We start from the raw sequence: 13,994 nt of genomic DNA, 5'->3' as shown, positions 1-13,994 counted from the left end.
GATGTATAGCCATTATGACTTTGCCAATAGGTCCATAGAATTACTTATGTTTTTTTGGGTTAGTAGTTGTTACGGTATGTCTCTTAATCTTTTCTTTTTAGTTTTATATTTTAATAGTTTTAATAATTTCACTGCTATTATGTCTCATTTTGCTTTTGTAAAATAGTCAATAGTATTTAATGCTTCTTTTAAATATTGACTTTTACAGTTTTAAAAGTTCTAAAGTTTAACTGCTGATGCATTTCTAACCTCTTTTTATGTATTACCTTCCCTTTTTATAAAGGGATGAAAGCTTAACAGAGTTCAGGACTCAGTCTTCATGAGCAGAGCTTATAAGCTTAAAACTGCCCAGATCCAATCATATTTGAAAAGGTCAGCAAATCTCCTGTGAATACATGGCTTTTTCCACTAAATTTGAGACTAAAAAAAAATTCCTCTAAGTCCTAGTTTCTTATTTTCAGGTACAACCCAGTTTGAAGTTATAGGACTTTAGGATCCACCTTCTTCTATAGTGTGTAACCTACCAGTTAATTTCTATTTCACATTTCAGATCCTCCTGCTCTCTTTACTCCAGAATGCAACAATGAGACCGTTTATGCACTGGGAACTTCACTGCCCCACCCCCCTGTCAGGAGCACAGAATGGGGGTGGATGAGGTGCACCAGGCCAAATGCTCCCCCATGTGGGAGCAAGAAGAGGTGGGGCAACCTGCCACAACTAAAACTCCAGCCTGCAGCCCAGCATGAAATCTCCAGTGCATAAACTGTCTGAGTTGGGTTGAACCTGCAGATAGGCCTTTTCAGTGTTAGGATCTTGCCCATGGAATATCCTTCCCTTTTAGGCTCACCTGGAGCCTGCCGTTCTTTCTGTTAGGCATAAGTCCGAAACAACCATATTTTCCAAAGCTGTTAATTGTGAAGGTGATCTTGTAACATTTTGATAGTTTGTTTTCAACCTGAGAAAACTCTTTGGAAACACATGACTTAGGTTTGCTTTTTATTATTCTATTTTAAGGGTGGGATTTTCTGATATTCAGTGATTCTATTCTATTTGTTGCCTTCTCCTAATTTATTTTGTACACTACCTTGAACAGTTTCTTGGGACATGTGGTGCAGAAATGATCTAAATAATGATCTAAATAAACAAGTACATGGGTCTGAGAGGTAGTTCACAATTTTTCCATTGTCACTTCCATTCTGAGAATTAACAGGATCTACTTTGGATTACATCATGGATGGGGAGGACCTCTGCTGTTCTCAGTTCACCATTCCAGCTGCCAGTCTCCCTAGAGAGAAGCTGGGATATGATCAGACAAATATTTTTCTTCACTATTTCTGCTGCAAATTACCTCAGAACACTAACAACAATCTTCCAGTGGATATTCTCCCCACTATAATTATCAGAGTCAATGTCCCTCCTTCATGCCGTCTGAGTTCCAAGACCTTTCCAGAAGGAAACAGAACACAAATCAGAAATGTCTCAAAGTTCTGGATATAAAAGCCACCACTGAGCCATTCATGGCCACAATAAAGAACTAGAAAAGAGGCAGCTTTCATATCTCTTCTCATTATCTCTCAAGTGTGTTGGAAGTGACAGCACCCATCAGAGTTATTTTTTTGAAACCAGGCCGAAGCTAATGACAATGGTCTAGAGGAGTCCAGGAGAATCCATGTGGAGAGAGGCATGTTTTGGTTGCAAGTGTGAGAATCTGTGCTGTAGCTGCTAATACTCATGCAGTTGCTTGAGTATAAATTACATACCATGAAGTGCACTGGAAACAATCCTCCTCAGATTCCCCATCAGTGGTATCAGCCCGGTGAAATCCTGATTGGTGGAATTGTCACTCATATTGGTTGCATTTCCCAAAAGGTTCAGTTTCAGCAACCCTCGGACCAGGATTACAAATGCAATCCACTGTAAGGCAATCATTGTTCCTCTAATGTAGAAATTACGGTGATATTTGAGCAAATCCTGTATATTTGCAGAATACGTAGGCATTTTTAAATGTTCTTTTTATTTTATATATAATAGTGTACAGGAAAAAAAAGTAGAATAGATAGAATAGATAAAGAATACATTTTTGTTTTATCCCCATTCCCCCACTCCTGGGGTCTTTCTTATCTCTAAGTCTATGTTTGTTTAGCAAGATAATCTGTGTAGGTTTCATTGTCCTTGCAAGTGTTCTATCGAGTTTATGTTTAAAATGCTGGTGAGTTTTGCCATTCTTGAGAGTTCATCCATTTTGTCAAACCATAATGATAATGCTGGAATTTCTGCAGTCTTCTAGTTTTTAGCTAACACCAATCTTGCAGCTGTCGTAGCATAGAAGAAAAAACATTTTGCTTGTGATGGGAGATTTTCCAGACACAAATTTAACAACATACACTCTGGTCTCATAGAAAACTTAACATTATACATTTCTTCCAAAACACCATGAATTTAATCCAAAATTGTCTTACTTTCTCACATCTCCACCACATATGTATGAAATAACCTACTTTGTGACTTCAATTCCAACACACATTTTTATCGCTCTTGGCTGTTACCTATTACTTTAGGAGTAATATACCATCTGTAAAACATCTTGTACCAATTTTCTCTTAAGATTTGACTGTTAGTTAGCTTGGGAATTTTGACCCAGATACTTTCCCATTCTTCCATTGTGATATTAGTCTCAAAGTTTTGCATCCATTTAATCATACAGGATTTTGCCTGTTCAGTTTCGTATTTCAACAACAGCTTATATATTTGGCCTTGTCATGTGGTTTGCCTTACAGCAACATATTTTCAAATTTGTTAAGTAACAATCTCATCACCTATTTAGAGAATTCAGCTTTGAACCTAGAACACAACTGGTTATATTCTAACCATTGCAAATCTACCCCTCTTTCTTTAATGTCTGCAAGCCCTTTAAATCTCCGGAACTTGTTATCAAGTCTTTATATCTATATGTAGGCATTATTAATAACAATGGGCGGACACCAACCTTTGTGGCTCCCAAAAGGAAGTCCTCCTAATTCCAAAGCCAAAGATTATTCTTATGCCAGGGGCTGGACTCATTGCTTTATTAATACAACATGAGGAGATTGTACTCCTTTTGGTTATAGCATTTATGCCCTGAGATTACCTAAATTAAGATGTGCAGTAGGAGGTAGGGATTTCTTGTTTTTTAAAAAAAATTGCACTAGATATACCACCATTCAATTGCAGGCTATTTTGTAAAAAGTAAGTTCCTCACAGGGGATACCAAAATTTGGGGTGAAGAAATAATGAAGAGGGACCTAATGCTGCAAAAAATATAGAGAACTTCAGAGAAAATGTCAGGGGGCTGAATATGCAAACATATTTGTAAGACGCAAGAGATTTGTGATGTTGAACAGGACAGACTGACCCAAGTGTGACAGTGGTGGGCAGACATTATTAGAACAAACCTACTAAAGTGATTCTTCAAAGAACACTGGATATACTGAAGGCTCCTGGTTAAACATCCTAATGGGGAACAGGAAAATTCATGGAACTATTGCCAAGTGTTTTAGCATCAAAAAGAACCCTCCGGTATCCATTTGATTGCCTGCCTTTGGGGCTGAAGGAATGGCCGATGGCTCCATATCCAGCTTATAGGTTTCCCAGGATCATTGTGCTGTAAGAAATGAGAAATGCATCAGATGAGCCATTTCCCTCATTCATGTGGAGCTTTGTGATGTTCTCATACACATTATTGTGACCAATCCAGATGCTGTTCATTGAAGCATTCTTTTCCAAAGCAATAACTCACTTTCTTTCCAGCCTGTTAACAAAGTTCTACCAGCACATCCTTGCCTTGGTGTTTGCCATCCATGAGATCAATGAGAACCCCCTCCTATTGCCCAACGTCACTCTTGGGTTCCACATCCGCGACTCCACCACCCTTGAAAAATGGATTTACAGGATCACCCTGGACCTACTCTTCGCTTCACCTGAGTTCATCCCAAACTACAAATGTGGCACCGAGAAAAACATGGGTGGTGTCATTGGGGGATATAATGCTCAAACCACAGCAGACATGGCAACTCTTTTAAGTCTTTACAAGATCCCACAGGTAAGATCGGAGAACTAGAATTATTTGGACTATGACTAATTTCACATTTAGTTTAATGACCTTGGCTGATCTATTCAAGGGTTGCAAAGAATAAGAAATATAACCTAAATTAAGGGGAGATGTGAAATATGTTAAAGTGCATTTTGGATGTGATACAGATGTTGACCCCCTTCAAGGATCACTGCCTTGTTGTAGCAAGGGGGCTTGCATAGTTCAGTGAAGCTATGAGCTATGCCGTGCAGGGCCACACAAGATGGACAGGTCATAGCTGAGAGCTCTGACAAAAGGTGATCCACTGGAGAAGGAAATGGCAAACCACTCCAGTATCTTTGCCATGAAAACTCTATGGACAGTTCCAAAAGACAGAACGATATGACGCCGGAAGATGAGCCCCTCAGGTCGGAAGGTGTCCAATATGCTAATGGGGATGAGCAGACGGCTAGTACGAGTAGCACCAGAATGAATGAAGCGACTGGGCCAAAGCTGAAAGGACGCTCAGTTGTGGAAGTAACTGGTGGTGAAAAGACCGATACTGTAAAGATTTTTATTCCATAGGAACCTGGAACGTCAGATCCATGAATCAAGGCAAGCTGGACGTGGTTAAACAAGAAATGACAAGACTGAACATTGACATTTTAGGAATCAGTGAACTAAAATGGACAGGAATGGGTGAATTTAATTCAGATGACCATCATTTATACTTCTGTGGACAAGAATCTCGCAGAAGAAATGGAGTAGCTTTCATAATCAATAAGAAAGTAGGAAAAGCAGTCTTGGGATACAATCCCCAAAATGACAGAATGATCTCAGTTTGAATCCAAGGCAAAACATTCAACATCACAGTGATCCAGGTCTATGCCCCAACTACTGCTGCTGAAGAGGATGAAGTTGATCAGTTCTATGAAGCCCTACAACACCTTATAGAAGCAACGGCAAAAAATGATGTGCTTATCATCATGGGGGATTGGAATGCTAAAGTAGGAAGCCAAAAGATAATCGGGATAACAGGAAAGTTTGGCCTTGGAGTACAAGATGAAGCACAGGCTGGTAGAATTTTGTCAAGAGAATACAATGGTCATAGCAAACACTCTTTTCCAACAACTCAAGAGATGACTCTACAAATGGACATCACCAGACGGTCAACACAGAAATCAGACTGACTATGTGCTCTGCAGCCAAAGATGGAAAAGTTCTATACAGTCAATAAAAACAAGACCAGGAGCTGATTGTGGTTCAGATCATGAGCTTCTTGTTGCAAAATTTAGGCTTAAATTGAAGAAAGTAGGGAAAAGCACTAGGCCACTCAGGTAGGAACTAAATCATATCCCCGACGAATATACAGTAGAGGTGACAAATAGATTTAAGGAATTAGATCTGATAGACAGAGTGCCTGAAGAACTATGGACAGAAGTTCGCGACATTGTACAAGAGGTAGCAACTAAAACCATCCCAAAGAAAAAGAAATGCAAGAAATCAAAATGGCTGTCTGAGGAAGCTTTACAAATAGCTAAGGAGAGAAGGGAAGTGAAAGGCAAAGGAGAAAGAGAAAGATACACCCAATTGAATGCAGAATTCCAGAGAAAAGCTAGAAGAGATAAGAATGCCTTCTTAAATGAACACTGCAAACAAATAGAAGAAAACAATAGAATGTGGAGGACCAGAGATCTTTTCAAGAAAATTGGAGATATGAAGAGAACGTTTCATGCAAAGATGGGTATGATAAGGGACCAAAATGGTAGGGACCTCACAGAAGCAGATGAGATTAAACAAAGGTGGCAAAATTATACAGAAGAACTATACAAGAGCGAGCTTAACATCCCTGATGACCACAATGGGGTTGTTACTGACCTGGAGCCAGACATCCTGGAATGTGAAGTCAAATGGGCCTTAGGAAGTCTGAGCAACAATAAAGCTAGTGGTGGTGACAGCATTCCAGTTAAACTATTCAAAATCGTAAAGGATGATGCAGTAAAAGTGTTACACTCAATATGCCAGCAAATTTGGAAAACTCAACAATGGCCACAGGATTGGAAAAGGTCAGTTTACATTCCAATCTCAAAGAAGGGCAATGCCAAAGAATGTTAAAACTACCGCACCATTGCACTCATTTCTCATGCTAGCAAAGTTATGCTCAAAATCCTACAAGCTAGGCTCCAGCAATATGTGGACCGAGAACTTCCAGAAGTACAGGCAGGATTTCGAAGAGGCAGAGGAACTAGAAATCAAATTGCCAATATACGCTGGATCATGGAGAAAGCTAGGGAGTTCCAGAAGAACATCTACTTCTGCTTCATTGACTATGCTAAAGCCTTTGATTGTGTGGAGCACAACAAATTGTGGCAAGTTCTTAAAGAGATGGGAATACCAGAGCATCTTATTTTTCTCTTGAGAAATTTATATGCAGGTCAAGAAGCAACAGTGAGAACTGAACATGGAATCACTGATTGGTTCAAAATTGAGAAAGGAGACCAATTGTGGAACCATCTTCCAGGGTGATACATCTGTCTCCCCTTGTTTTTAGTTCTGGAATCCAATGTTATTTAGGACTCATTTTAGTCATTAAGACCTTCAATTATTGAGGCTTAAAACTGTGGGGGGGGGTTGGCATTTTTATATTACTTGTTTAATCTTCATTATACACCTCCTTGAGTACTGCAAAGGTAAATGATGGCTAATAAATGTTTTAGGTAAAATAATTCCAGAGAGTTCTAATAACAGAAGGAAGAAATAGGTCGAGAAAGCATTTGGGCAACAGTCTGGAAAGCCAAGTTGATATTTAATCCAATATACATTGGTGAAAAATAAATTAAAGTATTCCTATTATACCTTTGTAACGTGATTCCCCCCCCCTTATCAGTTGTCCTATGGCTCCTTTGAATCAGATGTGGATGGCCCAATGAGTCGACCTTCCTTTTACCGCATGTTCCCTAAGGAAGCCCTTCAATATGAGGGAATCGTCCAGTTACTTCTGTACTTCAGGTGGAAATGGGTTGGCCTCATAACTATGGATGATGAAAGGGGAGATCGTTTCTTGCAGACGTTGGAGCCGATGCTTTCCAGGAATGAAATCTGTGCAGCCTTCACAGAAAAAACTGCAAGACATATTGAGATGGAGAACATAGTATTTCAGACCAAGGGTTTTGACAGTAGTAACACTAATTTCCTGAACAGCAAAGCCAATGCAGTTGTTGTATATGGGGAAACTGCAACAATTATGTGGCTGGCAACCATTATCTTTGTGCCCATAATGATGGAGGATCTAACCGTTATCGAATATGTGGAGAGAACCTCTGTTGGAAAGGTGTGGATTACAGGAGCCCAGGTGGATTTTGCATTCAATCCTTTGCAAAAGATATTTGATATAGAACTATTCCATGGGGCTCTTTCCTTCTCCGTTCCTTCAAAGGACATCCCAGGCTTCCATGAATTCCTTCAGCTTATAAAACCTTCCTGGGCCAAGGAGGATGGCTTCATCAAGGACTTCTGGGAGCAAGTGTTCGACTGTATCCTTCCAGGTTCCTTTAACCCAGCAAACTATGCTGAAATATGCACTGAAGACGAGAGACTGGAGACTCTCAAGGCACCCATTTTTGAAATGAGCATCACTGACCATAGCTACAGTATATACAATGCTGTCTATGCCCTTGCACATGCCCTACACATCTTGGACTCATCTAGAGCCAAGCACAGAACAATGGATAATGGAGGCAACCTGGCTTCTCTGAATGTGCAACCATGGAAGGTAATAACTTTTAAGCTGGCATAAAGCAGACTCCCGTTTGGACGGCCCAGGAAGAGAGTGGGGGGGGCATAGGCACCCTCCACAAGCCCAGGTGGGGGCAGGGGGTTACCCCTGCCAGCTCCAGGGCTCCAGGGAGGGGCACGCGGTGTCCCTACAGGGACACCGTTGGGTCAGGGCTGGGTGGGCCAACAAGACTGGCGCTGGCGATTACTCACAGCACCGCCCACCACAGTGCCAGTCCAGCTTACCCAGGAAGCTACAGAAGATCCCGCGGTCACTTACCACGGGCCTTCCATAGCCCTGGGTTGGGAGGCGCCTGCACTGGCAGGGGCAGCGAGCATTATCAGTGATTTTAACCGAAGCGCTCCTGCTGCCAGCGTGGGCATTATGGCCTGTGCATAATGGGCCTTCTAGAGGAAAGCAAGGAAAAAATCTTTTTGATGCTGAAAGGTAATGGTGAGCACACTCCAATACAAGCCATTGGGTCTAGGCCTCTTAATGGTCTTTCTCTTTCCCCCAAGCTCCACACCCTTCTTCAGAGAACTGCTTTCAACAACAGTGCTGGAGTCAAAGTGGCCTTTGATGAACAAGGAGAACTGAAAGGAGGATTTGATATTACCAACTTGGTCACTTTTCCAAATAAGTCTTACATCAGAGTCAAGATTGGGAGACTGGATCCTCATGTTCCTCTAAGCGAAAGAGTCATCATCCACGAGGACAGGATTCAATGGAACAGACACCTTTCACATGTGAGAAGATACCTTAGTGTCTCAAATGAATAGAAAGAGGTGGGCATGAGCATTAGGGGGATCAAACGGGCTCCATGAATGTTTTATTCATGAAATTTCATGTCAGATTTTAATTACACCATCACTGGGCTCAACAAGCATGCCACATCTATGCCATTTTTAGTCCTATCAGCTTTGAAGTGAGCTATCTTTAAGATCCCAGTTATCACACTTTCATTACTATGAGAGAGCCAGCCTGGTGTAGTGGTTAGGAGTGCGGGCTTCTAATCTGGCAAGCCAAGTTTGATTTCGCACTCCCCTACATGCAGCCAGCTGGGTGACCTTGGGCTTGCCACAGCACTGATAAAACTGTTCTGACCGAGCAGTGATGTCATGGCTCTCTCAGCCTCCACTACCTCACAGGGTGTCTTCTGTGGGGAGAGGAAAGGGAAGGTGAATGTAAGCCACTTTGAGACTCCTTCGGATAGAGAAAAGTAGCATATAAGAACCAACTCTTCTTCTTCTTCTATATACATACTGTATTCTGAAGCACAATACTTGTAATAGCATCTCAATTCTTGCTTTATACATTGACAGGTTCCTCCTTATTCTCAGTGTAATGATAACTGCAAGCCTGGCTACAGCAGGAAGAAGAAGGAAGGGGAGAAATTCTGTTGCTACCTTTGTGATCGGTGTCCAGAAGGGGAAATATCAGACAAAGAGGGTAGGAGATGCTCAAATTATGATTTCACTTGTTAAAGATTCCCAATTGATTTATTGCCTCAAGGTCTCTTTCATTCTCAGTTTTCACAAATTCAGAAAATTGAAGGTGGGTTTTTTTGTCTCACAATGCACTTTCTCATGCTGAACATTTCAGTGCTTTTATCTATTTTGAGAGATTTTCAAATGTTAAAGCCGTGGTTCTTAAACATCCTAATGCCGCAATCCTTTAATCCAGTTCTTCATGTTGTGGTGACCACCAACCATAAAATAATGCAAGTGTTCTTTCACAGAAACCAAAACTGACCAATGGCATGAAGATCTATAGTTCATGATTGTTTATAAATTGGGTTTCTTCCTGGTTTCCCGGTTCAGTTCTGCCTCTTGCCCCAACATGCCAATCTCACTCTTTTCTGCTGCTCCAGACAGATGAACACTCTATCTCGATCTACCACGGCCAAGCTGCACACCCTGCAGTGACCCCTGTGAAAGGGTTGTTCAACCCCCAAAGGGGTCCTGGTGGCCAGGTTGAGAACCACTATGCTAAAGGAATTCAAATTTAAAGGAAACAGAATTCCTGGACAGCTGTACAAAAAAGCTGTTCAGTTTTTGTTTTGTTTTCTGGTAATAAATTGAGTGGTATTTACAGAAACCATAAAGTCCCACAAATGTTCTTTAATCATAAAGGATTGAGGCTCTCAACTCAATATTTCCCCTGAAGGAGCAAATGGGGGCATTTCTTCTTACATATTTTCAATATTAGACAGTGAATAAACTATTTTGATCATGGGTTGATGATACAATATAAGGTAGTATCTTAGAAAAACTTGTTGTTAAATGATGGAATTGTCTAAATAGGTGATTGTCTCCTTTCAGATATGGATTATTGCATCACGTGCTTTGAAGGTCATTATCCAAACCAGGAACAAGACCACTGCCTTCCCAAGATCCCAAACTTTCTGTCCTTTCCGGAGCCTATGAGCATTATTCTAGCCTTTTTAGCTATTTCCTTCTCTCTGATAACAGCTCTGGTGCTTCTGGCCTTCATCATGCACCAGGACACTCCCATTGTTAAAGCCAATAATCGGACCTTGACCTACATTCTACTTGTCTCTCTTCTCCTTTGCTTCCTGTGCTCCTTTCTCTTCATTGGACGGCCAAACAAGGTGACCTGCCTTCTCCGACAGATGACTTTTGGCATTGTCTTCTGTGTTGCTGTTTCTTCTGTCTTGGCAAAAACGATGATTGTTGTTATAGCATTTATGGCTTCCAAGCCAGGAAACCCTTTCCAAAAATGGGTGGGAAAACAACTGGCACATTATATTGTTATTTCTTGTGCTCTTGTTCAAGTTAGCATCTGTACTACTTGGCTTGGTACTTCTCCTCCCTTCCCAGATGTGGACACCCATTCACTGAGTAGAGAAATCATAGTGCAGTGCAATGAAGGGTCAGTCACCATGTTTTACTGTGCCTTGGGTTACATCGGATTTCTTGCCACTGTCTGCTTCATTGCAGCTTTCAAAGCTAGAAAGTTGCCTGACAGCTTCAATGAAGCCAAGTTCATCACCTTCAGCATGTTGGTCTTCTGCAGTGTTTGGCTGTCCTTTGTGCCTACCTACCTGAGCACTAAAGGAAAAGACATGGTAGCCGTGGAGATCTTCTCCATCTTAGCTTCCAGTGCTGGCTTACTAGGCTGTATCTTTTCCCCCAAATGCTATGTCATTCTCCTGAGGCCTGAACTGAACAGAAGACAGCAGTTGATAAGTAAAAGACCCTAAATGTTTAAAGTATCCACCTGCTTATTCCCCAGTTTTATTTTTATCAAACCTTATTAGGAAATTTTCATTTTGTGCACATAATGAAACCCATGAATCCTTTCCTAACATCCATTAATGAGATTTGGTTTACTTATCAAACAGGGGAATTATACATTTGAATGTTTCATTGTGAAACGTGGGGTGATCGTTTGCTTGTAGAAATCTGGGATCTGACACAATTCTGGAGGGCCTACAAACCTGAGCTTTTCTGCTAGTCCTAGGGTTGAGACCAGACAATGACACAAATAAACACTTGTAAGTCCACATGAATCATCCACCATTAGATCCCCCTTCAAACTCTGAAGGACCGTATAGTGAATCAAAATTTTGTGGTGGATTTATAATTGTATGAATGTAATTCATTGTATGATTTTATTATCTCTAGTTTTATTATGTAGCTCACTGGCCCAAGATGATAGAACGGGGTGGTATACAAAAAAAATATTTATTTTTATTGTAGTAAGTCACAAATGTCAAATGTCAACTATGGTTTGTGTGTTTGTGAGTGACAGAAAGATAATTTGATGGGGCTCTTTGGTCCACAATGTCGGATTAGAAAAATTTGGACAAGCATTGCTTGACAGGTTATTATCAACATACTGCAAATTTATTTGACATCTTTCTGATTAATATCTTTCCGTTCTACAAATTCTTATTTATTTATATATAGGCTGCTTCTATTCAGCCTGTTATGTCGGGGTAGCTTCCACAAATATTTAACACTTAGCAGTCGTTAATATTTGAGCAGAGGCCTTATGGATGGAGTCATAGACCAATTAGGATATGCACAGTGAAGCTTTGGGCATCCTGATTGGCCTAGTTTTGCTCACCCTTGCCCCCAATAGATCAGGCAATGATAGCTCTTATATACTCACCGCCATTTGCCACCTGGCCGCCACCGAAAAAGGAGGCAGACATCTCCTTCCTCCCCCGAACCCCAGAAGTCACATTGTGTGGGCAAGTCCCAGCAAGGGCTCCCTCTCACCCCAAGAAAGCCCGGTGCGGCTTTTCAACCACTCGGTGAGGCTTCCTGTGGTGGGCGGGCAGGTGAGTCCAAGCCAGTCCTCCCTTTTGACCAGGGAAGCCTCACCACAGCCAATAATGGCTGCCCTGTCCCTTCTCGGGACGAACCAGAGCCATGGCTGGGACTGACATAGTGTCAGAATCAGTTGATTACTGCCATGATTTATTGCACCTCAATCCTGTTCTGTACTCAATTATTGCTTAGCCTGTTTTTGTCCATCTGCATCTTACCCTTGACCTGTCTGCCATGTAGTAGTTTGTAACTAGTGCTATCTTAGAAGAATGACCCTGGCCAAGGAATGCAGGCCCAGGAATGCACCTGGTGTTACTTTCTGTTTTGAGTAAAACCATGAGGGAATTAGGTGGGAAATGTTGGTGTAATAGAACTGCTTTTTGCAATTGGCAGTTCTGAGCTTTGTATCGTCTTGGATTGATCTGCAAGAAATAAACCGTTTCTTATTTCAACAAAGGGTTTTGTTCAAGTCTGTCATCCTGACACAGATGATTCTCAGCCAGTGCTCCCATATGCCCTGAGAAGGCCCGGTGTGGCCTTTCTACCACTCGGTGAGGATTCCTGGGTGACTCCAAGACAGCTCTCCCATTCACTCCGAGAAGTCTTGCCTTGGCTGAGAAAGGCTGTGCCCGAATGGGAACCCAGGCTGCCTGTGGTATTTTGAAGTTCAACAGGCTGTTTTGCCAGTATAGATGTAATAAAACTATACTATAAATGTATTGATACATGAAATACATTAAAAAACGAAAGTTATTATTGCAGGGACATTGGGGGGGCAGGAGGTCCTTTGAGTCAGTGGTCCCCAACCTTCTTCTGGTCGGGGACCGCCTCCGGGGGTGGGGGAGAGCCAGCGGCCTGGCTGCCGCAGTTGCTCATAAACGCGCATGCCCAATTGCCACGCATGTGCGTTTTGGCCACCAGGGGGTGCAAATGCGCATGCGCAGCAGTTCCGCACGTGTGCATTTGCATAGCTGCCATGCCGGCTGCCGCACCTGCCGCGCCGGCTGCCGTGCCGGCCTCTTTCCCCCCCTCTCGCTGTGGGGAGGAGGCAAGCGCAGCTGCTGGCAGCCCGGTATGATGGCCTTTGCGGCCCGGTACCGGGCCGCGGACCGTGGGTTGGGGACCCCTGCTTTGAGTAATGCTATCTTTGCTTTTGCAAGCAGAGAAGAACAATATGCATTTCTGCCCGGTAGGCATGTGTAAGGGCTGTTGAGTAACAACCGACTTATGGCAAATCCAGCAATGGCCTTTCAAGCAAAGGTGTTTTGCAATCGCCGTCCTCTGCAAGAATGGGCAACCTCACCAGCTCTGGAGGAAGCAAGAGTAAGAGACTTGGGTATAGCATCATCTCTGGCTGGTGGAACTCGGTCCTGTCCCTGTTAGTTGCCATGTCAGGATAGCCAAACATCTGTCATTTAGGCCTGATGAAACTAGGCCCATGAGCACAGTAACAAGAGAAGAAAAGATGGCTCCAGGGAGGATCCCTGGTGCTATTATCTGGTTTCAATGGGGATAGGAATTCCCAGCCATGCTCAGCTGGCAGTAGTTCCCTCCTATCACCCCTTGGGGTGGAATTTAGAGGAATTTAGCCTCACTATAATTATCAAAATCACTGCCATTTCTTCACTCTGATGAACTTCAAATAGCTTTCCAGAAGGAGACAGAAAACAAATTACAAATGAAGTCTCCACGTTCTGGTTTTAAAAGCCACCACTGAGCCATTCTCTGCTAAAACAAAGGACAAGAGAGAGGCAGCTTTCATATCCCTGTATCTCAAGAAGCAGAGAGTTGGGACATGAAAGATAAGGTTAATATTTGTACTCTTTAAAAATACAAAGGGTTGGGAGTCACCTGAGTTATCTTTTTCAAACCA

General features: G+C 42.2%; 1 protein-coding gene across 1 annotated transcript; it reads left to right on the top strand.

Annotated features, from left to right (window-relative positions):
• Window positions 1-1,839: 1,839 nt before the first annotated feature.
• On the top strand, window positions 1,840-11,046 carry LOC143825210 (vomeronasal type-2 receptor 26-like). Its single transcript, XM_077313234.1, has 5 exons — window positions 1,840-1,916; window positions 6,936-7,820; window positions 8,342-8,569; window positions 9,146-9,272; window positions 10,145-11,046. The coding sequence occupies exons 1-5, from the start codon at window positions 1,905-1,907 to the stop codon at window positions 11,044-11,046; spliced, it is 2,154 nt and encodes a 717-aa protein (XP_077169349.1). The 5' UTR covers window positions 1,840-1,904.
• The last annotated feature ends 2,948 nt before the right edge of the window (window positions 11,047-13,994 follow it).

The sequence above is a fragment of the Paroedura picta genome, chromosome 16 (assembly GCF_049243985.1).
Source record: "Paroedura picta isolate Pp20150507F chromosome 16, Ppicta_v3.0, whole genome shotgun sequence".
NCBI lineage: Eukaryota > Metazoa > Chordata > Lepidosauria > Squamata > Gekkonidae > Paroedura > Paroedura picta.
This window is presented reverse-complemented; position numbering and strand designations above follow the sequence as displayed.

Excerpts from the sequence above, each read along its gene's own strand:
- LOC143825210 (XM_077313234.1), top strand. Across the intron at positions 7,821-8,341 it reads TGAATGTGCAACCATGGAAG|CTCCACACCCTTCTTCAGAG; the intron begins GTAATAACTTTT and ends CTTTCCCCCAAG. Across the intron at positions 9,273-10,144 it reads GGAAATATCAGACAAAGAGG|ATATGGATTATTGCATCACG; the intron begins GTAGGAGATGCT and ends GTCTCCTTTCAG.